Genomic DNA, 25927 nt, shown 5'->3' with positions numbered 1-25927 from the left:
AACCTCATCTAAACTAAAACCAAACTCCTACAACACAACAGGTTCTCCTTTTTTGAAAACGTTAAAAATTCAGTGTATTCATTTAAATTAGATGGGTTTTTTTCATGTTTTATATGTTAATCTTGAACTCCAAGGAGAATAGTACTTCTCACAGGTGTCTATGCTATTAACCTCTCTAAGACCTGGATACTGTGACCCACTAAAACCAATGCGAACTGATCCTTCACTTTGCTCAGGGATATGAAAACGCAGCAACCCAAGACATCAACAGTTTCAGCAAGCAGCACAGTGCTAACACAGAAGTGGTCAAAACGTAATTAAGTAAAAATGAGAGAACTTAATAAAAAAGTCGTTGTTTCTTCCAACATCTGAAAAATTTCTTAATCTACACAAAGTTTAAATTTATTAGCATTTAAGGTGTTATGATAATGGATGAGATCCAATTAACAAGAGATGCCTCTGCCCAAATTATGGTGCAAATGAGACCATATGCCAAGTCAATAGCACGCATTTAACAATGAACATGAGGCAGAGAGATAGAAGATTCTGTGGAGACTACATTGCACCTTCCAGTACCTGAAGGGGCTTACAGGGAAGTCAGAGAGGGACTCTTTCAGGAATTGTAGTGACAAGACAAGGAGTAAGGGGCACAAATTGGAAGAGGGAAAATTCAGGTTATGTATTAGGAAGAAATTTTTTACTCTGAAGGTGGTGAGATACTGAAACAGGTTGCCCAGGGAACTTGCAGATGCTCCATCACTGGCAGTGTTCAAGGCCAGGCTGGACATGGCCTTGAGTAACCTGGTCTAGTGGGAGCTGTCCCTACCCATGGCAGGGGCAATTGAAACTAGATTATCTTTGAAGTCCCTTCCAATCCTTAACATTCTATGATAAAACCACCAAAACCTTTTTAGTCATAAACCAGGGTGTGCTTATACCCTTCTCCTCTATATCCACAACACTTGTTTTTCAAAGTCTGCTGCTGCCACTAGTATGACTGCACAAATATACCCTTTTGTCATGGGGACAACCAGCCCTAACTACTGCTGCTTCTAGTCTCTTTTTTTGTACATAACACAAACTGCCCCCACTTTGTGTTACTTCCCTTTATATCTCTGATTAATGATGGTAGTTACTCTCACATTGATCCACAGAAAGCCAAAATAAGCTTTTTGTGGTGGTTTTTGTTTGTTTTGGTTTGAGGTTTTTTTGCATTAGAGTGATATAGGTGGTTTTTCATATGAAGTTTAATTACAATTCTGAAAATAAGCTTACTTTACACTATTAGGAAGGAAGATATAAAAAAACCTCAAGACTTTTCTGTTTCTAACTTTCTTAGTAAGATACTATATAAAATATCCCCCCTTTTACAGAGTCTAATAACCTGTCTTCCACGTTTTAGTAACATAAATTCTTTCAACTTAAGATTCTTCATGAAAAATACAGCAGATGGAGAGTATCATTGTGTTTGTCAAGACTATATCAGAGAACAATGTCTTAATTTATCATCTGAGCCAAAGCATTTGTTAGATGAAAAGCAAATGTAGCTATGTATATAGCAGTGAGTGAACTAAGCATGTTTATTAGTGATGATGTAAGAAATATTTTACATTAATGACCCTGTCTGTACCAAGGCTAGTCAGAGTTTATTAGGTACTATGAAAAAAGCTTATTTTTTTTGTCTCATCAAAACAGGGCAAACTATCAAGCTATGCAGAAGTATTACACATAGAATTAATTTTAAAGGTGGGTTTCAAGAAATACTAAACTGATATTTGGATCCAAGCAAACCTATGAAAACAGGGCAAGTGCTAAAAGCAATGGGCAAGTGTATTCTTAAGCATAACTGATCCTACCCTAAGTCCCTACCATACCTTGTTCAGATAATAAATTATCTATGAACTGTTTGGACATTTTTCCATCTTATACATGGATTACATTTTTCTACCTTTATAATTTTAAAGATAAAAAGTAGGCTTAAATTATTTGCATGAGTACATACATTTGTTACTATTAAAAAAAGCACAGTATAAACACCTGATTAAATATAATGTATGAGTATCTCAGTTTGAGCTACTATATATGGATTGCTCCTAGTTGTGTAATATACAAATTCATCTCAGAGTTGATTGCTTCTCCTGGCACATGCCCTTACATTCACCTACTGTCTACAATTCGGTTTTCATTACTTGCAGTATTTGGAATGGAATAGGATCAAGTTGCTGGTTTTGACTTCTACGTCCAAAACTGTATTCCTGCCACCAAAAGGAACCCTCCTGCACCAAGCAACAACCCACAAACAGCAATTACAAAGCAGTCAGTTGTCTAAGATGTTTAGATACCTTATCAAATAGATTTAAAACATATTTGATATATACTTGTATATTTAGTTAAAATTATTTTCTTTGGTAATACCCATAAGCTCCTTTTTTTGAGTGTCTATCCTTACGCTAACTGTAAGGCTGGGTACAAGATAAAAGCTACCTCTCTTGAAACCAGGGAAATAGAAGAGCAATCAAAACTGAGTCATACACTTGTCAAAATGTTCCTGAAAGAATTCTTAAATGGTAACTACCCAGAAGAAGTAAAAATAGAACCCAAATTCTAGCAACACTGTCCTATTGCAGAGGTTAGTACAATGCATCCAAGATTAATTCAGACTATCAAACAGACAACTAGAATCTGCAGTAAACCTGGCAAGTAGTAATTAAACATATCTGAACAAGTTTATCAATTATTTAACACAATATTTGAGTATGGACAATGTTAGATCTGTATCGTAACTCAGCTACACTTAACTAAAACACCCAAAAGTGACAAGTCGGAAGTGGGTTACCAACTAACCAAGTATATACAATCCAATTCCATTTGTTGCTTAAGGCTGAGTTGTGGTATCAGTACTACATTATACAGAAGCATTTTTTGCTATTTAATACACACAGCTTTAGCAAAACTCGTATAAGTGCTGGAAACAGGTACAACCTCAAGCATCACTCTGCAACTACAACTTCAAATTGGTCACAGCAACAGGATGATACAAAATACGATCTTGTTTACACTGAGGTGTCAACAATTTAAGTGTAGGAAATTGTAACTTCAGTATTCTCTTTAGTAACAGAAGCTCAAAAGTTTCAGATAATGAAAGAGTAAAATCAATATGACATTCAGTGCAATAATATTTCAAAAACCCAACAAGTAAGTGCAACTTTGGGCTGCTGGGGAAAATACTATTTATTATACATTTAAATACAAATTTGAAATGCGTTGTGGACACATCTGCGGGGTTACAGGTAAAAAAAATATACAAAGTTGTGTTCTGCATCTCTTAAGACTGACTTCTGAAAAAATTTCACAAAATACCAAGCAAGAGTTCAGCTTTGTAAGAACAGACAAGGTAATAACAAAATTTTTTGCTTTGTTCCCTCCCTGCACAAAGTACCTACAGTCTGTAAACAGTCTTTAAAAGTGTTAATAGCTTTAAGGAATGTGTAATCACAGTTCATATAGATTCATCCCACAAAGAATTATAATGCTACACAGTAGTTTCATGTTTCCATAACCCAGTTCTAATATTACCAGTACTGTCTGCAGTGAGCAAAGGTCCATCCTGTCCACTGCTTTTAAGTCCATTCTGGACGGCTAAATTTAAGCCGTAAGATTTTTGTTGGTTTTCAAGTTCGGCTGCTATTGGTTTCCTTAGAATATCTTTTCTGTTGTTGGTAGCTATTGTTTTCTCAGTATTTCTGCTACTTTTTGGAAGTGTACTGCAAGCATCACTGCTGTCTTGCTGGGACTGGTTATACTGACGTTCTCTGTATGCCATATAGGCTCTTCGGCTCCTCGAGTGGCCCTCGCTGTTGCTCTGGCGAGTTTTGGGTAAGCCATTCTGCACACTTCCTTCCACGCTCGTGGGAACGTCATAGGCATATTCCCTCAACACTGCGAGCCTGCTGGCACGGTGGCCCTTACTCCTGTTCTTATGGTGCCGGCTTGGGTGTCCGTTTGTCCGGAACTGTACCTCCAGTGGAGCTACGTGCATTTTGATATCATTATCTACTGAATGTTCAGTGAGACTGTTATCAAGTTGAGGACCTGTGTTCAATGGCAGAGAAGTAGGGTGGCACTGAGCTGCTGCAGCTTGTAAGTTAGTTAGTTTACAACCTTGAGAGGAATTTTTTAGGCTTGAGGCACTTTTATTTGTGCATGAGGATTCTGCACTACTGTTGGTGCATTTCGGGGCCTCTCCGTTGGTTCCACTGGAACTGGAGGGTGGCACATTTACTTGCACTGAATATGTACTCCTTCCTGGGCAGCAAGTTGTTATCCAAGCATGCCTGACATCTTCCCTGTTAACGCAATGGTGCACCATAAGAAAGGCACTGAGACTTAAACATGTTGCCCCAAAAAAACAGCTGAAGATCAGGTCCATAGGATAATACAGGGAGATGGACAGAGCTCCAAAGATCCACAGCGTAACATACAAAACCAAAGTAAGGCCCACTCCCAGAAGCTGTGCTTGAAAACTGTGCTCGTTCTCCAAAGCAGACGTGGACACCAGGGACACTGACAATGAATCCTGATGGGCCAGTTCCCCGTGTTCGTTGGTGGCCAGACGCTGCTGCTCCTCGACAGGTTCCTTCAGCTCGTATTTGCGTTCAGGGTGACGCTTTAGTTGTATGAATATGCTGAGAAAATACATACAGTTTATGAAAATTATAAAACTAGCAGGTCCATAAAATGCTCCTAAGCTAGGTTCCCAAGCCATCCAGCAACTGCAAAAGAAACAAACGAAAGAATAAATTAATATCTTTGCACAAGTCACTTATGCTTCTTCAGTTCATTGAAATGACCCTGTCTCTGCTAGATTTTCTGGAAAAATCAGAATTAATTGCAACAAGTATTCAGAGAAAAGCAAGCCTAAGGAATCTTATGACAGAGCTCTCACTTATAGGCTACTTACTAAGGCGCATTAGGTCTGCTGCCGTAATTTCGGATGTTTGCTGCAGCTGTTATTCCACAAACTATGATAGGGATCCCTCCACCAATAAGGTAGAACCTAAAAAATAAAACCAGTTTATCAGTAGCTGCTTAAGTGAAATGGATTTTTTCCAGTCACCATGAAGGAAATGAGAGCTTTCCAGGATTTGGAAGCACACAAGTTCTTTGTGAAACTAAATAGGGTGCATCAGGTTTGGGCTTTGGTAGCATCAACTGTTTTCTAAGTCTTCCCCAGTACAGTTTTTCTCCTCCTGCTGTAAGCTGCCTCTCTCTCACAGCTGCTCACTCCCACCTCTCACTCACAGACACTGAACAAAAGTATACAGTGTTATAAGGAAGAAGCAAAAGCTGTCAATCAGAAGTTGTAAACTGCTGGAAAAGAGTAAGGAAACTTAGAATGAAAATACCAAGTGGTATGTCCTGTTCCAGAGGTGAACTTGCCTAATATTATATACACTGTTACTTGAATTTTTTTTGGGTGGAGGGGTTTGGCATATGGCAGTTTGTTTTTTTTTTATTTTTAATGGATTCTGTAATTTTACAGCGTATAGTTCCTGCTTCTCTGTGGTGGTATTAATGAAAACTGTATACTTTCAAGAAGAAAAAGGGCCTATGTTGTTGGAGTATCTTACTTTTCATTCTGATTTCTATGAATTCACATTGAATTCATTAGGGGCAATCAGTAATTACTGATAATCAGAATTAACGGCACTCAGTCCCGCAGCTTATACTAATCCAGTCCAAATCCAGATCAGAACACACAAGTGAAAGCTCCTACTGTGACATGCGGGTGAGTGTTTGTTTTTTATCAACAGGAGACACCTATTATGGTGGTCCTGGATTTTTCCAGTGCATTTCTGATAATTCACCAGAAATAACTCTTCTCTCACTTGAGACACAAAAGCCAGTCTAAAACAAATTATGACTTTCTTGGAAAACAACATGAACTGAATTTATTATTTAGTTGCTGAATCCTACAATGATCAGATTTTGACATTGGTGTATTCTGTATCTTGATGCAGCAATCAGGAGCTGGCCAGATAAAACAAATCTTTGTACAGGTACTACATTGTGGGCAGTTTTATTTTGCGCCTAAATTTAAAAGACAACTGAAAAAAAAATTCTTCGGTGGCCCTTCGATACAAAAACGTCACACACCTATCTGACTGAGGAAATTCCTGATCTGTAGGAAGTTGGACACTGAGAAAGTCTGAAAAATATAAAGCATGTTTGCTCTGTTCTTGTCTTGGATACTTGTCTGTGGAGCTACTGGCAGTGTCAGAGATGAGGTGTTCAGACCTAAAAAAGCAAGTTCATGTATGTCTGCGTAGAGCTGAGCCTGTGAGGCCGGTAATTTTACTGCAACATTTTCCAGAGCAGAAACTTCATAACAAATAATAAGGGATAAAAAAATGCTTGTATGTAGTACTGAAAATGATACTTGAAGATAATCAGAAATGCACTTCTGTTTTTCTGCAGTCTCTGTACTTAAAAAAATCAAGGTCTTTAAATATTTGCCTGTAACTAATCAAAGTTAATCAGTTTCTGCCACCTTGTGGTGAATTTCAGTGTAGCAGTTTTAATTAACAAGCAGCAGCTCAGGAGGCAACGTGAACAAGGTATGTCAGTATTTTCTAGTAAGAACATTTCACATAAGTGAATTTAACAGATAATTAGTTTGTCTCATTTGTGGGATCTCAGAAATGAAAATTCTAGGAGGAATGCCTCACAAAGAACACTATCTTCGTTTGATTATGAGTGATAACTCTATTTTTCAAATAATTTGTAAACAATCTTTGGAAAACATATTAAACTTTATTCACTTAAATTGCAGTGTTTGTTAATTGTGGTAACAGTTCTCCACATTCTTTCTTCTGACAATTTAATGGGTTGTGTTGCTATCTAAAGTCCTAACGGTCCTGAAGTCAAACCTTCAGTGGTGATGCTGAAACACTACCAATTTTTAAATTTACAAATCAGCAACCCAGCATTGCATCTGAAACACACTAAGACCAATAGTCTTTCAGCTCATCCTCCTTAACAAAACACTAAGAAACGGAAAAATCTGAAAGGAACTTTACAGACCTTGAGAGACCTGAAGAATAGTGACTATTACATATTCTGGTCAGAATATAAATGTAGCAACTTGGGAAATACAGAGCCACAGAAACAAACAACTCACCTCAGCATAGGCCTGGGTGGAGGAGGTGGCTCATCAGGATCTTGACACCTTTTGGTTTTTTTGGTTACCTGCTTGTAAATATTACGAGATGTCACTCCCAGCCACAGTACTGTTGCAAGAGTGGAATAATGGAGAATTATCCCAACCTTAAAACAAAAATAGACAACAAAAAAACAATTAACCCCCAAATATTTCCTTTCTACTGAGTTATTATAGTAATCATTAAACTCACAAGTCAACATAAAGCTGAAATTTTCAAAAGCTCAGTTCAAGAGAAAAAAAAACGCCTCTTATTTTATATGACTGTTCTAAGTGTCAAGTCATTGTTTAAAAAAAAATGTAACATGTAACGCAAACCCATGCATGGAAAACTTAATGACAGGGGAGAAACATTTTCAGATTATGTATCAATCATACACTTTAGGAAACTGTATTTTACAAAAGACTTAATTTAAAATGTCCTGTGTTACAGATATTATTCAAACTGAAACAAGTAAGGGAACAGCAAACTCATGATACTGTGACAACTATGGAGCAGATGGCAGAACACAGACAGCCAACACTCATCAGAGATTTTAACATAATGCAAAGATAAAGTGTATTAGATGTTTAACCAGCCCAAACATTAATGCAAACTCTGCTTCACAGGGGAATCTCCTTGTCCGGTACTGCCTTATTCACAGGCCAACACTGCCACGACAGCACATGCACACAGAAGGGGTAACACTTTAGTTCCTATTAAGCTGACTACAAGTGGGTTTTTGCCAGTTTCAGTCACCAGTAAAAACACACAACTCTCAAACAGCCCATCTGTATCACAAGGTTTCTTCTGGAGGATTTCTTTCTCCAGGAAGGTAAGAACAAAGGTGTGTGTATGTGTGCACACACATAGGAGAAACATCAGGGATATATTTTATTGCATCCCTTTGAACCATCAACCTAATAACTCCTGTAAATTCAAACAAAAAGCACTATGGAATATTATGGTGACAGATTTGAAAATTTTTTTAATTGCTGGATTTAAAAGAAATTTTTTTTAAAGTTTCACTGACATTTTTGAAAGCAGCAACTGTTGTTATACTGAAACACTGCAAGTGAATTGGAGATGGCCAAATCTTAGAAGGGTAAATCATTAACAAGAAGGAGTCTCAATAAAGCTAAGGACATGTGTTTAGAGAAAGCATGGGGGCTTGAAGCACTTCTCTCCCCTTCAGTTACACTGAGCAAAGAGAAATAGGTATTTTAACACCTGTGAAAATCAGATTTCACATGGCCTGTAAAGGCCACATACAGGCCTATAAAATAATTTCATAGTCAGTAAGTCTCAAAAACAGAAATAACCAATAAAACTTAGCTTTTGTGATAGCATTTTGGGGAAAAAAAATATCTCTTGCACATTTTACAAGGGCATGTAGTGATAGGAGGTGACTTTAAAGTGAAAAACTGTTGATTTATATTAGATGTAAGAAAGTTGGTTTTTCATAATGAAGGTGGCAAAACACAGGCACAGGTTGCCCAGAGAGGTAGTACATGCCCCATCTCTGGAAATATTGCAGGTCAGGTTGGATGGGGCTCTGAGCAATCTGATCTAATTGAAGATGTCCCTCTTTATTGCAGGGGTGTTGGACTAGATGACCTAAAAACAAAACATTAATTTTTTTTGTCTAAATTTTACATTTTGATGAATGCCTGTACAGCATTACAGTTCTGTAGGTGGCAAGGGGGCCATATTCATATATAGGAGTAAGAAACCAGCAACTAATTTTTACTTACTGCTTGGCAAATGCTGGCATTCCTGGTCTGAGTTATGCCTCCAATAAACACCACACATGTCAGGAAAATATGAAAGCTCAAGTTAACTAACATATGCCAGCTTTTAACACTGATCCTGATCACACTGTTAAAAGAAACAAATTAGACAATATAAAACACAGCTATATTATTGTTTTCAGAAACTAGAAAGATATTCTTGTGATAAACAACATATAATTCCTGTTAATGATTGTTTGACTACCACATGCTTTCTAAACAAATACAATCTCTGGACTTTATCCCAAGAAATTAAAACACCCTCCCACTGCCAGCTTTATACATCTATTTGGGGCCTGATTTAAGAATCTTAGGATTCAAGTTTTCACATCAACAGAAATGTAAAAGGCTGAACAGTTTGTTAAATTCTACCATTATTCTTGAATGGCCTCTTCTTTCATCATGAAGCAAAATGAAGAATTAAAGACATGGTTATGAGAGCTAAACTCAACTCAAGAGAGATGAAACAGCTACTTCCGTAACTGTTAGTTTGCATCAACAAATTTTATAGGGAAAAAACACTGAAAGCATATTACTATATCATTCTCTAATAAAATAGAAAAGGTAGTCCTAAGCATGATGAAACTAATTTTCTTAGTCTGGTAATTCTGATTCCTACCTGTGATGGTATATGTAACTGACCATGATCATCAACAGGCACATCAGCAAAACCATGGCAGTGGCATAAATTACTGGGTGCAGAAGATCAGCTGGCTGTGTATATAATTCAGCTCCAGTCAAGTCCTAACAACAAAACCAAAAATAACATTAGTCCATGGTATCTATTTTTTGAGGGTGGGGGAATGACAAAGGGAACACAAAAAGTAACAGACACCTTCTAGATGAAATGCCTTCCCTCCCTTCCCACCCATCCCAAAACAACTCTCCATTTATTTATTTATTATTATTTATATATATAATTCTTCTGCAATTATCTGCTATTCTGGCTGACCTTTATAAATGCAGTCACAATTCTTATAGAAAGTTCAACTTCATATGTTCTGGAAGATACAGAGAGGTCAGCAGCTTATAGAAACACCATTTTCTTCATCTTAAAATATCTGTATGTACAGATGTGGAATAACTGTGGGTTTCAGTTGTAATTATCTTCTTTAACAACCCAAAGAACATTACAGAAAGTGTCCTCAGCAAGTCTGTAAATGATGTTACAGACTGGGGGGACCAAGCAACAGACTGGAGGATAACCAGAGGGATGTTGGTTAGACAGCAAAATGGGTTGATAAAACATAATGAAATTTAGGAAAAGAAAATATTAAAAGATCTGCATCTGGGATGGAATAACCCCATGCACATAAAAGCAGAGGCTGAGCATTGGACTGATTAGAAAACAGCTGTAGTTAGTGGCAGACAAAAGCTGACCACAAGTCAGCAGTGTCACCTGTAGCCCAAGGCCACACTTTGCTGTGTGAGCACTGGCACAGCAAATGGGTGAGCGATGATCCTTCCCTTCTGCTGAGCACTGAGAGACCACCCTGCAGAACTCTCAATCTGAGGCTCCCCAGCACAAGAAAGACACTGACATACTGGATGGAGCAAGTCTAACAGATCACCAGGATGATTAGGAGGCTGAAGCATACAGTGTCTGAGGCTGAATAAGATGTCTTTTATATTTAAGAAGAAAGGAAGAGGGGAGAAATCTCATTATTATAGTGAGCTACCTACTGGGATGGTATAAAGAAGACAGAGTCAAGCTCTTCAAAACTCTTCCTGGACCTGAACCATCCACTGATGACAATATCAGCAACACAGAAAATTCTGATTAGATACAGGAGAAAAATTCTGAAGTGGTCACATACTGCCCAGGGAGTCTGTGTCCCTGGACATACTCGAAGCTTGACTGAATATGACCTGGAACAGTAAGATTTGACTTTGAAGACAGTCAAACTTTGAGCAGGTTAACTGGACCAAATGGCACCAATGTTCCTACCAGATTGTTATTCTATGATTACTGTTTGACCAGAATAGATTGTTGATAATTCTAAGAGAATTCAACAGCTCTATAGAGTCAATTAAATTTTCTGAATCCACCCTGGAATGACATTTTCATTTACTCAAAAGAAGAAATAATTCTGTTTGGAAGCAGTTACAATTTACTAGAGTTCCAGGAGTGAGGAAGGGACACAAACATGACATAACAACTCAAAAGAAACGGTAGTTCCTTCCAGCACAAAATACAGTAAATTTACTTAACTATGGTTAATGAAGAAAGTCTATTAAAAATAGTTTTTTGGACTAGACACAATACAGAAAAGTCTCTCCCCTATAATTCTGAGTGAGTCACTCTAAAATCTCTGGAGTTGGCAAAGTTCAAAAGTATCCTGAGGAAAAGGAGAGAAAACTTGCCATTCAGAATGAACAGTAAAAGATTAGGAGGAAGTTTGAGTCTGTTTTGAGAAAAATCCATGATATTTTTAAGCTTAAGATGGGTAATCTGATTTCATGGACAGGAAAAGAGTTTTTGAATTAAGGCTTACAATTAAATTAGAGTCAACAGTCTCTTCACCATACCTTCAATTGTTCTTTCATCAGAATATAAATTTGTTATTCCTAACTAACTCAACAACCTCATTTCAAACTAATTTAATCAGGTTGTCAGTTTGATTCTTATCTATCTGGTTTTCTTTGGCACCTGGAAAAGGATCATAAGATATTATGCCTCAGGCAGCCAGTGTCATCTGATTTGAACACTACCCGTGGCCTGGTTGCTATGCAGCTGGGGATCCCTGGGAACTCACTGCTGTTACAAGCACAAGCAAATGTTTTGTCACACCTGGCCCATGAGTACCAGGCAACAGAAACTGTAGGACAATTCTGGTTGTTGCTTCCAGACTGGTGTCATGTTACAAGATGTCATGTATATATTGGTGTGAATTTCAAGAATGAGAGCTACAAAATTGCAAGATTTACAATAATCTTCTAAAATATCTCAGAAAACTCAATATGCCTTTCCTAGATAGCCAAGGCCTTGACCCAATAACCAATGGAGTAAGTCAATGGAATTCTTATGTGTTGCACTGACATTTTTCATCAGACCTAGTAGAAGGAGTGACAGGAGCTAATAATGTTATTTCTGAGCTAAACTGATCCTAAATAATTATTAAGTAAAAAAGAATGACAGTACAATAACAGTAGTGATGGCATTAAGAATACTGGGGGGGAGGGGTTATAGCCAATTAGCAAAACTCTTGCTTCTTCTCAACCACTATTGCTGGGTTTTTTCCTCTCTTCAGCCTGTAATAATGAGTTTTCAGCTGAGCCTCCTCCTTATCTCTTCTATTATTAAACAGCGGTGAAGATAATTTCCAAATAAATACAAAGTTTTACAACTGCAACTGCCTATCGCTAGATCAGGAAACCAGGCACTCAGTGATGTGTTTCCTTATCAGAGGACTTTACATTATGTTCTGAAATGTATGAAGAGGGTCAGTACACTACAAATTGCTTTCTTCTACACATATACGAACTAAAGTAAAGTAGATTAAAATAGAGGGAAATAGCTCTGGTTAAGTCATTCACCATCCAGCCAGGACGATGAGCCACCACGTTCAGGTCCCCCCTGCCACTGCCATTTCATATATTTGATGTTAATGACAACTGCTGGATTAAAGAGCAAACTTCTAAAACTGAACCCAAAAGAACTTCCTCTGAGCCCAAGACCAGAACCCAGACTTTCACAACATGATGGGAGTCTAGAAGTGAAATAGACTATTATGGCTTTTTTTGGTTAATATCTGGACAGACATTACAAAAACCTTTTTAGCAGCCACTTAGACATCCAGAGTTTCTGCAGTGTATTACCTGTGTGCAAAGAACATCTGTCAGATGAGTGTTATTCTGTGCCACTCCATCTACCCCCTCCTCTCCAGTCTCTACAGCCTAACATTTTAGAAAGTAGCTAAACATTTAAGGAATAGCAGTTTTGAGCAAGTATACAATGAGAGCTACTGATAGAAAAGGAAGAAAACTGCACCTTTCTCTAACTTCCTTGATTTCTGATTGTCAACAGTTCTCTTTATAATTCACAAGAAGATAGTCATACAATCTTACCATGTATTAATTCAGAAATAGTCTTTATGGAAACAGACTGAACATGCTTTTCGTATTTCCTCCTCCGGGTGACAGAAATGTGACCAATTTAAAGCATAATCTCTCTTTATATGCATATTACACATACAAATGAAGTTGAATTCTATTTTAGAAAATGCTGTTAAATTTTAGGAAAGGATTATATATTTTAAAAATATCCAAGAGAGGAACTGTATGATTGTAAAAGTTTAAAGTAATTTAAAACAGTACCCTCAAAAGGAAAGTGAAAAGTTGCTTTCTTTGAGCACTTTTAAAAAGCTCGCCATGTAAATCACTTTTATTTATGTTTGGCTTGGAAATTACCATTTAATTCTCTTCAGAGGAAGATTTTTGAAAATCTGAGTTCTAAACTCCATATCAACTTCTAATCCACTGATCATCATAAAGGAGTCCTCTTTCTTCCATATATGATTATACAAAAACATATATTTAATTCCACATAGAACAAATTAACTACCACAAAACCCATACCAAATTTACACTTAACAGTATTTTCTAAACCTTGTAATATTTTGCTCAGCTTCCTACCAGCCCACCCTAATTATGCATCAGATTTTATCATTTAGCATCTGTGGTGATTTCTGATGAGCAGGCGAGCAGTCACCATCTATAAAAAGGGAAGCTTCCCAGGCCAAATTCTGAAATTAAGAGTTCTGAGAACAGAAAAAGAGGAAATTCAGCTTCTCAGCTGAGGAGCACTAAAAGAAAGTGTCTCTTCTATCACCGTATTTCAAAACTGGTTAACCATTTTATTGATGCCAATATGCTTAGACTAGATTTTAGATACTATTTTTCAGCAGAATTTCAAAAATGTTTTTCATAGTTACTAAGTGTTTTGATTTTTTTTCCATTTCCACTGATGTCTTCTGGTAACAGACATACATACTAGTGAATGAACAATTAATTTAGAATGAAATAGCTGTCTTTGGTTAAGAAAAAAATACCTGGGAAAACACTCCTGGTGAACTGACAAAGTCAACAAATCTAATCTAACACAGAGAAAATAGTTTAAAATAAAGAGTGGCAACAGTTGAAGAACACCTATCATTATTAGACTAAACTTCATAAAAGCCAATTTGATTAGGTAACTCACTAAAATGTCTGCCTATAATATAGTACTTTGCATATGAAAATTCTTTTGTTTCTATTATATCCAGTTGATTATTAGTTATTTATTATCCAATTAATTACACTTTGATAGATTTCCACTTAAACATCATCTTATTTCGACATTTACATCAACAAAAGCAAAAACTAAAGATGTATTTATTATGTCTAGTTTTATGGGAAATGGAATGTGGGAATGCTTGTTTTCCTTAACACAAGAGAAAAACCAAACGGAATTGTATCTTGAAACATGTTTAAGTTTCAGAAGGAAAGTTAATTTTTCAGTGTCATACCATTAAAACAGCATAGTTGCTGAGGGAGTAGCACTGAATGGTCGTAATATTTTCATCAGACAGAAGGATGCGACAACCATCAGATTTCCATCCCCCTTGTCCGTTCAGGAGATCGAAGTCCCACTGAGCTGCAACAGCATCTGCTCCATGTGCAATCCGCCGCAGTGTCACATTGATAGGAACGTGGTGACTGGCTACGTTTAAGCCATCTGTTGCAAAGGAAATGTATTTGCACATAAATTTCTCATCATGTAACACGTTGTATGCTAAAACCTTCTACTGGATACACACTAATCAAAACAAGGGAGTCAAAAATGTTTACTAAAGATCATAAAAAAGTAATAATAAAAACAAACCTATCTTCGTAAGAATAACTGGAGTTACAACTGTACGACGTTTCCCATCGTCAGCCAGATTTGTTGAATTTCCTGTTGCTGGGAAAAGCTTTCCATTGCGAAATGCAATAAGCTGAAGCTTGTAGACAGATTCATCTGCTGGTCTGATTTCTCTTTTTTGTTTTTGCATGAAAAGGGAAGCTGGCAACTGGATAGAAGCCTCTACAATTGTGTTCTAGAAACAAACAGATTTAAAGTTCTAAAGAGAAAATTGTATTCTTTACAGAGATTAAATTAGCAATTCCTCTATATATACAGTGTCAGAGATGAATACATTTAGCAGACTATGTATCATGACCAACCTATTTGATAGTATTTCCAAGTAATCCAGGATAAATAGCTTAATCAGGTCATTAAAGTCTTAAAACGTTTTTTAAAAGAAAAAAAAAAAGTTAACGATTCTGAAGTTACCTTACTTGTTACAGAGAGCAAAGTTAAAGTTGGTATCAGTAAAGTATTACAAGTTTTTCCAGATTAGACTGTTAGAACTAGAAGCAGCAACCAACACAAGTAGACAAAGAGAAATGCTGCAATTGTGCATTGGTATCATTCAAAACAAAATGCTGCGTACAAGCAGGGTGGTTTTACTTGTATATAAATAATACTTGAGTGAGAAGCATGCATATAGTTTCACAGAATTATATAAATTGTAATATACATCCTGCAGTGACATTCAAGCAAATTAAGTGCTAAAACCAAACTGCTAAGTTGGGGAATATAACTGAAAAAGTACTTTTATAGAACACGAGGAAGCGTTTCCATTTTATACACACCCACATAGAGATGTAATATATGTGTGCATGGGTGTGTATGCACATGCACACACGAAATTAACTTCTCAGGTCCATCTTCTATTTCATGTTTAATTACAGTATTACTCTGAGCAGAATATTTCACATTTTTAAGGAGACTGATAATACCTGATTTAATACATAATGAAGGTGAAAATGCAGAAAAATAAAGATGTATTATTACAAACTAGGAAGTGTCTCAATTTCAATACTTATGAAAAGGTCTGAAAGGATCTTTCAACTTAAGAAGTTACAATGAAGAAAACCACATCTACTTATTAAAAGTTGTGTCCATTAAAACAACTTTTATAATTAAGCTTTATTATTCTTTATCCCTTTCATTCTTCTCAGTCATTTTGGATTAAACCACTAATTTAACCTTAGAAATTAATAACAATAAACTTGCTTGCCAAATTATTAATACATATTATTACAAAGTCAGTAGGGAAACAAAGAGCATGTCACCTTTAAAGCCAGACTTGACAGTGTATTTGAAACATTGCACTTAAAGCTTAATTGTTTATCTAGGTTTCCATCTGGATCTCTTCTCCCATAATCACTGAGTCCTGTACGGTCTGATGTAGCCACTTTCTGAAATACGGTGCAAGTCATCCCAGTGAAACCAGCAGCCTTTATTACATAGGCCTCAAGAGCGATATTTGGAGAATACTGTGATGACAAAAATCAAACATGAAATGATTTTACACACCACAGACAGGATAATAAATAATCTTAAAGGGATTCTGTGCCTTCACAGAAAAACACATCCAGAAAACTGTTTCAGTTTATCCGGCAGGTATAAATCTTTTGAGAGTATTGCTCTTCTCCCTACAGAAATAGTAGGCATTTCAGACAATGCCAGCATCTATTAAGAAAAATAAAAAGCTATTCAAACTCAAGAGTGAGCAAAACCTCTTCTAAATAAATAAATAAATTCATACTTACAGTAGAATAAACTTGAGCTCCATTTGCAAGCCGATACATAGCAATTTTCTGTAGACACTGTACAATTCTGGTGCAAGCCTTGGCTTCCCTTTGTGCCATCCACAGAACACGTTCATCAGCCAACATAATATTACTTGCTATGTCCACCATGACGTCACCAAGCTAACATGGAAGAGAAGTAAGACTCTTTTATAGGTGTGAAAGCATTCATACCTAATGAATTCATACCTAATGACCCAAAGGTGGGTCATAATCAGAAAATACAAAGTGACTTGGCAGCACAAAAAGCACAAGGAAATTGGCTGCTCCCACTTCAGTCACCTCATCATGTTGAGATACCAGAATACTTCAACTCAGACATTTACCCCCATTGAAGAAAAATGTTATGCCAATATAATATGTCTGTTTATACTGTACTTTGGAAAAAACCCATGATAAATATTTTATTAAAAGGAAGGGGTGCAATACTCCACTTTCTACTGCACTAATTGCTTAAGAGGACTATTTACAATCAACTTGAAAACTAAAACTGTAACTCAACAGTAATACAGTTTGCATGTATGATAGAAGACAAGAAAATAGTAAAACAGGCAAAAATTAGCATACAACCCTTCTGTTTTGTTTCCTTTTGGCAAGTCAAACTTTTTTTATTGCTTTCTTGCTTGCCTTCAAATTTGCATGACCTGTTTTAGGTCACAGGTTTACATGAGAGACACAGCAAATACCCACAGGTACCAGTGCTGCTTTCAAACCACCAATTGCATTGTTTTAAGTTCATAGTCCTCACCCTGCCTTCTGAATAAAAACAAACTATAAAGGGCACTTATTTATTTAGGCCACTCTACCAAAAGTAATGAGTACCTACATTGACAACATTGACCCACACCAGATTTTCACAACATTTAAGGAGTAGTGGCAAATACTGGACCAAAAGAAAGGTGAGTATAATTTTTAGTTGAATTGACTGAAATGCAATTCACAGTGCCTAAATTTAGGGACTGGAATTTTCTGCTTGAAGAGAGACAGGGTAGTGTGAGGAAGGTATGTCCTTTACTATCCAGGCTTCCCAAATTTTTTTCAGAATATTACTAGTAAGGAGAGAACACTATAATTTGCTCTTCTTTTTTTAAATCTTTAAATATAAAGGCAAGAATTGGAGTATAAAAATATTTATTATTTTGAGAACTGACTCTCTTAGGAACAGAAGTTACAAACAGTAAAATTTCTTAACAACTAACACAGAGCCTTAAGTAGCACTTGCAGGCTGTAGTCCTTTCATTAAACCTTCAACAACAAAGTTAAATTAATTGAAGGTGTTTCTCATGACTTATTACTACTCGAGAAATGGTAACAAGTTTTACACATCAACAAATGGTGATTTTAGAATAAACCAGCAGTGTTAATATCCTCAACTCACAGAATTCAAATTGCTTCATACTTTTAAAATATACTACACATTATTCTTTCTCCTGCTTATCAAGGTATGAACAAGTTTTTCCAGCTCTATTCTAACTCAAGACAGTCTGCTAAGAACTTTCTGAACATTTGTCTTGTTTCTTCTGATTTGAAAGAGCTATTAAATGAACCTGTTTATTATTTATTGTACTAATCTTTCAGAATAGCCACTTCAGCACAAACTAAGGAATGACTAAGAAGATGGTGGGAGTGAATGAATACGAAAACCAGTGTCAATAACAAGTTAGTTAGAGTCATAACTTGATAAGAAATCAGCCTTATTAGTAGCTACTAAAATTTTTACATTTTTTTTTTTACAAATTTTTACAAAATTTTTACAAAATATTTAGAAATTTTTACTAAAATTTTTACATGAAATTGTACTCATGTTCCTTAAATATACCAGCAAATCACAGGCTGGTTTCAAATCAAACCCACTGAGAAAAAGAACAAAAAACATTGTCTAAGACAAAAATCCTCCAAGGAGTTCTGAAAAGGATGCAGAAGCAGAATTTATGGTTTGCTGGGGGGTGGATGGGGAAAATTTGGCTTTTTTTTTTTTTTTCCACGAGTTTAAACTCAAGGCATTGTGGTCTCCAACTTCCCAACATGCACTGTACAGTGAGATCAATATAACCTCTGTTCAGCAGTGAAACAGAGAGTTTCTACCCACTGGTGGGACTATTCAACTACTTGCATTTTTCTCCCCAACAAAGAGCATTCTCTAAGATTTTGTTTTAACGTCTTATGTTATATCCTGCACAACAGAGGAGTACTGAAAACCTTAGAGATATGGCTCAATATTGAATAAAGACAGCCTATCATGGTGGAAGGGGAGAAGATAAGTCTTGTTTTATTCATTATTGAGAGGATCTCTGAGGCTTTCATTATTTGTGTTTTTAGATAAGAACATACCAATGAAAACCTGTGTGACCCACTCTATATTAAATAAAAACAGACTTACTGTACCTATCTCCCTGCTCCAGTGCTGACCAGAGGTGTTACTCACATTACAGGTCCAGTGAATGCTGGATCATCTCAGCGCGAATGCAAAGTCTGTGACCATGGGTCAGCAACTTCAGGGACCTACTAAACAAACAAAAACATGGAATAGAATCTGAAAATCCACTAACTCAGTGCCTGCATCTAACGTTGGGAAGATTTCACTGCTCAGAATACTTAAGGACAAACACTTTGATTATCTTTAAAGTGATGGCAAATTATCCAGTTACCTCTTTATATTTTTCAGCAAATCTTCCAAATTTCTCTATCATTTCAGCCACAAAAATAACATCCATTTTATCAGAAAAATTTGCTGCTTCAACGGTGTAAGCCAAGAGCTGTCTTGCTGTTGCCACTGCATTAGTAAGGTTGAGCGGCATCTACACAGAGAACAAACATGAGCATTTGAAAAAGTACAAGATAGAGACAACACTTCATTAATTAATAAATAAGCATTCATCCAAAGAGGAGAGCAATTCCCACAGGGTCACAGTGTTTTGAGTAGCTAAGAATCACCACCTTATCTGTAAGCAAAAACATTTCCTACAAGCCAGAGAACTACCATTTGTACTGGCAGCCAGCAACTGGTTTTGTGCTGTTTTCCTAGAAGAGAGAGAGGTATTGTACCAAAAAAAAAGGAGAAAACCCCCCCAAAAACAGTACTGTCAACTGCTTATTTTCATTTTCACCAAAGCCAATGCATGACAACACAAAGCTCTTTAAATATAGCATTTTATAGCAAGAGAAGCCAAAACCAATCCAAACACACCACTACCATAGCATTCACTCTCAATTCTGTAATTATAGGAAGCATTTGGAATGGCATACACGCACAAAAAAACAAGACAGATCTCTCTATGGCAAAGGTCATGATTTCACTCTGTAAACAAACCCCATGCTGGAAAATTCTTCACTAAATAATATATAACATCAACATGCCTGAGCTAGCTGGGACCAAAATTGGGAAATTTTACATAGTACAGTGGAAAGCTGTGCAAATGTTATCAGCTCATGCTGTTTATCCATGATAATCCAAACTAGAGAGGTTCTCTCTCTCTGTTTTTCGCTGTGGAGATATCTAGTCTGCCCTACTGAATTTGAAAAGTGCTACATAAGCACAACTGTATATTTGTCCTTGCCAGTCTTAGCACTTGTACATAAATTTCAGTGTGACTAGCGGAAGTTAATTTTTGTTAATATGCTAAGAGCCATGCATTAAAAGTGCAAATAAAGTTCAAAGTCATAACACACACTGAACAAAGTCAAATTTCAAATTCAGATACTCTGTAAAATTTCCTTGAACTTTTTATCATTAATTTCTTTTCACCTAAAACTGTACCTGTTCAATACACAAACAAGAAGAGTGGAATATGAATGCTCTTGTAGAACATTAAAAAGGTTTTATTTTATTTTACACATGAACCTTTACTTTATTTAAAATGTTTGGCGAAGCTCTGATGTTCAAAACAGCTCAACTACCTTTGTTCAAAGGCTATAAACACGCTTGTAATATGATTACATTTAACATTAGTCTCAGGGACAAAATATTTCTGTGCAGAATACTGCTAAAAGTTCCAGACCTACGATACATAAAAAGAAGGCACCTTTCATATGTAAAAACAACTCCCACACCCTCCCTTTAAAAAAATTAAACCTTTATTTCAGCACAGAATACCTGAGTACATGTATTTTTAAGTAGATAATAGGAACTTGTCTACTTTACACATTAAAATTTTTGTTTTGCTTTTCTGAAGATACCAGTCTGATACTTATATTTTTAACTTCCTAACACAAAGTTGTCAACATTTTTCCACAGCCTGAAATGTTGGCTAACCAAAAGCAGTAATAACAAGCTTAAGTTATCTAGGCTCTTGAGCAGCTGGGCTACAGTACATTGGCAGGAATGGCATTGAGTTGTCACAGGCCTTGCAGGAAAATGTGAATACCCAGGTGAGAAAAAAGCAAACCAGCAGCATCAAAGCTCTATTTAAGCCAACACTCAACCTTTCTGTGTCTCAGAAAAGGACAGAGTGATCCCCAGCATCATCTCTCACCTGTTAACCAATCATTAAGACAGAACACTCTTCATTTGAGCCCTCAAATCTGTTTGATGGGATCAAGCCATGGTATGCACTTCTAGTGCTAGGAATATAAAGCAGCAAAGCAGAATAGTTATGTCAGCCTCTAAGTTTATCTTGGGCCAAAACAGCCATTCCCTTTGTTTCCTTTTCACCCCTGCCATCTTTGTTAGACCAGTGCTGAGGAGTCCTCAGGGAACCAGAGCAGGGAAAAAAAAGCTGTGTCTGCATTAGGCAGTACCTGAACACAGAGGAAGCAAGTCATCAACAACTCATCTACACAATATGTAGTACAAGTCTTTTGCCTCGAACTGGAGTTAGCCCAAGCAACTGGACATCAAGGTTTCACTGTGTGTATAAATCTAAGACATCCCAAGGGGAAAATACCAGTTCAGATCCAATTGTCCCACTTGAGGGCTGAGGCGCTTCAGATCAGTAGTGTGACGTTTTCCCTAAAAGAATGTGAGATGAACCAAAACACTCCAAACCCACATAACATGGAGAAATCCTACCCTAGGCTCAGACAAGCATCACAGCCCCATGCTAAATGTAAGTGGTGCTACCAACATCAACTCCAGTGACCAAACCTTATTAAAAAACAAACAAAAAACCAACCACCAAACAAACTCCAAAACACCACACCAAAAACAAACAAACAATCTTGTATTTCCATAGTTTCACCTGTTGCATCTATACTAGTGATCTGACCGCATGTGTTGGAAAACAAGCTTAAACCAGAAGTTCAAAGCTTTATGGAGTAATTTACAACACAGAACCTATACAGACAAAGTTGGGTACACCACTGCAGAACAGTGTTGGTGGAAGTGCGCATTAACTAGATGAACCTCAACAGGAACTTGGAGCTGAAAAATTTTGTTTCATAGCTACAATTTAAATTCTAGAATACTCTCTTGGATCCTGGTTAAGTGCTACCAGATAAAGAAGCCTAGTTAATACTCACTACTTTCACTAGTTAACTTTTATCAGTTACACCAAATCTATCAAAGGTTTACAGCAACAAAGGCAGAGCAGAGTTTGACTACTCTCTATTATTCTAATGAAAAGAGCTGTTCTCCATTACAGAATAAGCCTGCCTTGTTTCTTTAGAGAATGTGGGCAGGGCAGGGCATCCAGTTGACAAAAATAATCATGACAAGCCACTCTCTTATCCTTTAGACAAGTACAAGGAATAAAACTTTCCTTGCACTTTCAACCTAGGGGCACTCGAAACAGATACTAAACCAAGCTTTAAACCTGCAAGTTCCAGTATTGTACTCAGAGGCATGTGTCCATCATAACCTATCTAGACTACCAGTATTTCCAGCTTAAAAAAGATGAAGGGTCTTCTGAGTTTAAATTTTCATTAATTAGATTTTCATAATTTGATTTTACAGAAATGCACAAATTACCTGATTGAACATATAAAGAACTCGAGTCACATCATTTGCATACTGGCACCTGGAGTAGTCCTCGTCTGCCCAGTACCCTCCCCTGTCGCATCTGCGCCAGGCTCTTCTCTCATCTTGTGAGTTGCCAGGATATATCCCACTGCCAGCAGAATAACGTGTACACAGCAGGTATGCAGTGATGCCTGCCAATGTTCTGGGCCACCTGGGGAGTCAAAAGGAATAAAAACCCCTCATATTTAGACAAATTTACATGACAAGTAAATAAAAGGATTAAGCACTACAACATGAAATAAAGAGACACTCAAAACTAAGCATCTCTAAACTATTTAAAGGGCCACCTTGGCTCATCTTCAGTATTTTCAAGCTGTTCATATTTGTGTCTATTAACAAAATGAGTTCTAATGCTAGCATGCTTTTTTTAAAATTCTTTCATGAGGTTTCAGGTGGAGAGAAGAAGGTGCTTATAAAATAACTAAAAATAGTTTACAATTTTTGATAGAAAACCTTGCCTACTTCATGAAAAATTCCCTGTTAACACTACAAAAACTAGTTGATACTCATTTTCTACTTGTCCTCTACACATGCATCAATATAACTTCCAAACAATTGCATTCATATTCGTACCAAACTGCAGATATGAACAGAAGACTACATCTGCAGTATTCAAGGAACAGTAGAGGCAGTACTACAACCACTCTGACCAGTTTTGCAAACAAAATACCAAATAGAAATTAATGGGAAAAACGTCATTCATAATGTCAAGAAAGGAGAAAATAATTCTGTTCACTCAAGGTATGTGAAACTATGCCCTTCTTAGGAAAATTAATGTTCTCTCCAGTTTCTCCACTAATTTTACTGCGTATTTTATCTGTAAAACAAACACAGATTAAAAAGAATACAGTAAATAAATTGCAATACATCTTTAATGCACTGATCCTTCATTACAGCAGAACTGATTCAAGAAAAAAAAATAAGAATAGAAGGAAACCATGCCTGAATTAAGATGCAATGCTGAGCAGACAGAAGGGACAAGGACAAGGAATGGCAGCCAGTCTGCCTGTCCCTGCTTCTGTCTCTCTTCCCTATTATATGCATAAGCACTATTTTATCATTCAGAGCACAAATTCTTAAATTTTAAAAGTAAAAAGCATACAGACCTAAACTGCAGAATGCTAGGTATCTCAAATTTAACAATCCAACATATATGGTTTATCTAAAACTGAGAGCAAGTGAGCTTCATTGGATCATTCCAGGCTTTCTATACCATCATTATGTCAAGCTCTTTTAACAGTCTTAAGAGCTAACATAGTTTTTCTAAATTTTAACTATTTCAAAGGGCCTTGTACAAAGCAGTTGTGTCCAAAGTTGGAACTGGTTGAAAAAAAAATTTTGTGGATTACACTGTGATTTAAAGTTTGCTTTTATATCTGGACTGCATTTTAGTAAATAGCCATTTATTCACTACTATCATCTAAATTAAGAAATGCTAAAAATACATTGATGTTTAAAAAAAAAAAATCTGTGTTTGCAGGAGGGTGAAATAAACACTTTGAAGGAGGTTCCATTTTCAGGAATTTAAAAATTTAAGTAATACTGCCAACAGAGAACCTGAAGAAGTCAGCACCATTTTCCCTCCTTATTCATCAGTTAAGTATCTCCTCTTCTGAAGATGATAGAATTTACCACAGTTCTTCGTGAGAGAAGAGAATTAACTCCAGGAAGGGATCAAGGCAAAAGGCTACACTTCTCAATTATATTAAGTGAAAGAAGATAATAACTTTTAGGGTATACTGGAAGTCTTTTCTATCTTAAATTCCCATTTATTCTTCATCAGTTCCAACAGACCAATTGTAACATATTCAATAATGGTAGAAAGATACTTAGTTCAGGCCATTTTTACCATTACTTAAGCTTGGGCAAGAAGCAACAAAAAGATAGTTGCTGGTGGCATCCCTATATTGCACAGGTCATTGCAACAACCATAGGAGAATTCTACGTTGGTAAGAGAACTAATGAAAAAGACTAGATGATAAATACAACAAACTAAACTAGGAAATAAGGACTTAAGTTTAACTACCTTTTATAACAGCGTTGCCATTACAGATCAGTTCTCTGTATTGCAGTGACATAATTTCATTAAGAAATGGAAACTTGTTATTATGACCATCACCAGAGTATATGAATACTAGAAGTGACAGAAGATTATTTGGGTATCCAGCAGAGCCCAGCAAATATGCATTCACATACACTCAGAGCCTCAGCAGCCACTTCAAGTAATTCAATACCAATATCAACCAATACCAGAAAGGAAAACTTACACAAGATTTGGTATCTTTGGAGGTAGTTAAAAGAAAGAAGAAAAAAATTCAAAAATAATTAGCACATATTTTAAATGCTTGGAATCATACTGAGGTATTCTAGAGAATGTAAATTAATTAAAAGAACAGTTATAGATTCTGCAATGGTAACATAAGTTTCTTACCATCTTTTTAACTGTAAAGAAGAGGGCAAAAGAAAGGACAAAAATCTTCCTCATAAAAAATTACTACAGCATTGTTGTGAATTGCCACAATTCCAGTAGTAATCTTAGTGCAATGTTACATGCACCTCAGCAAGCTAACAAACATCAGACTGCATCGTGTCTAGCCAACTCTGCTCATGGAGACAGCAAGTTATGCATCTGCTGGGAAGGGAGGGAGGGACACCAGGATACAATACATGTACACTTATCCAAGTCTCTGAAATGTCAGAAGGGACAAACTGAAATAAACTCTGACTCAACACAGACTGGAAAAACAAGTACAAAGATGAAATACTTCTGTGGTCCCAATTTTAATGTATTTATAATAAGCCTTCAGAGAATGAAGCCAAAAAGAAAACAGGCAGATGAGGACAACTAATAAATCAGCTGGCACAGCTGTTAGAAGACATGCAGGCCCACAAATACCGTGCATAATACACCCAAACCTCCACTTCTAGAATGCAGTCAGGTTTCCAGAAACACTGCCACTGGAGTACCAAAACATCATTTCTAAAACCATTTATCAGTGCTGAAATTTTTATATTAAGTTTCCACATCAAAGGGGAACTACTTCGAAAGGGGTATTTGTCTCTGTCTTTACAGACAGTTTTCTGAAAGCTGTATTTTTCCAAAGCATTTTTAGTAAAAGTGTGGTCAGCTCAGTTTTTACTGAATGTATCACCTTACAGACTGAGCATCACATGACCTTGGAATAATTTAAGCTCTGTGGTCCCGACAGAGGTTGTATGACAACCTCCAAGACAAATATTTTTACTGAAATATGGCACATGCTGTTCCTTTTCTCACTATTTGCATCTAGTGCTAAAGAACTGCA

The 25927-nt window shown here is 36.5% G+C and overlaps 1 protein-coding gene across 1 annotated transcript in view; it reads right to left on the bottom strand.

Moving 5' to 3' along the window:
- Positions 1 to 296: 296 nt before the first annotated feature.
- Positions 297 to 25927, bottom strand: part of ADGRA3 (adhesion G protein-coupled receptor A3) — a 57659-nt gene continuing 32028 nt past the window's right edge. Inside the window, exons 9-19 of the mRNA XM_069014334.1 lie at positions 22572 to 22773; positions 19315 to 19464; positions 16628 to 16789; positions 16148 to 16351; positions 14853 to 15066; positions 14497 to 14705; positions 9609 to 9733; positions 8954 to 9077; positions 7181 to 7326; positions 4961 to 5056; positions 297 to 4772 (exon numbers count right to left, since the gene is read on the bottom strand). Coding sequence (XP_068870435.1) covers positions 3533 to 4772; positions 4961 to 5056; positions 7181 to 7326; positions 8954 to 9077; positions 9609 to 9733; positions 14497 to 14705; positions 14853 to 15066; positions 16148 to 16351; positions 16628 to 16789; positions 19315 to 19464; positions 22572 to 22773 — 2872 coding nt within the window. The 3' untranslated portion in view covers positions 297 to 3532. The remainder of the gene's footprint in view (positions 4773 to 4960; positions 5057 to 7180; positions 7327 to 8953; positions 9078 to 9608; positions 9734 to 14496; positions 14706 to 14852; positions 15067 to 16147; positions 16352 to 16627; positions 16790 to 19314; positions 19465 to 22571; positions 22774 to 25927) is intronic.

Source organism: Aphelocoma coerulescens, chromosome 4 (assembly GCF_041296385.1).
Source record: "Aphelocoma coerulescens isolate FSJ_1873_10779 chromosome 4, UR_Acoe_1.0, whole genome shotgun sequence".
Lineage (NCBI taxonomy): Eukaryota > Metazoa > Chordata > Aves > Passeriformes > Corvidae > Aphelocoma > Aphelocoma coerulescens.
This window is presented reverse-complemented; position numbering and strand designations above follow the sequence as displayed.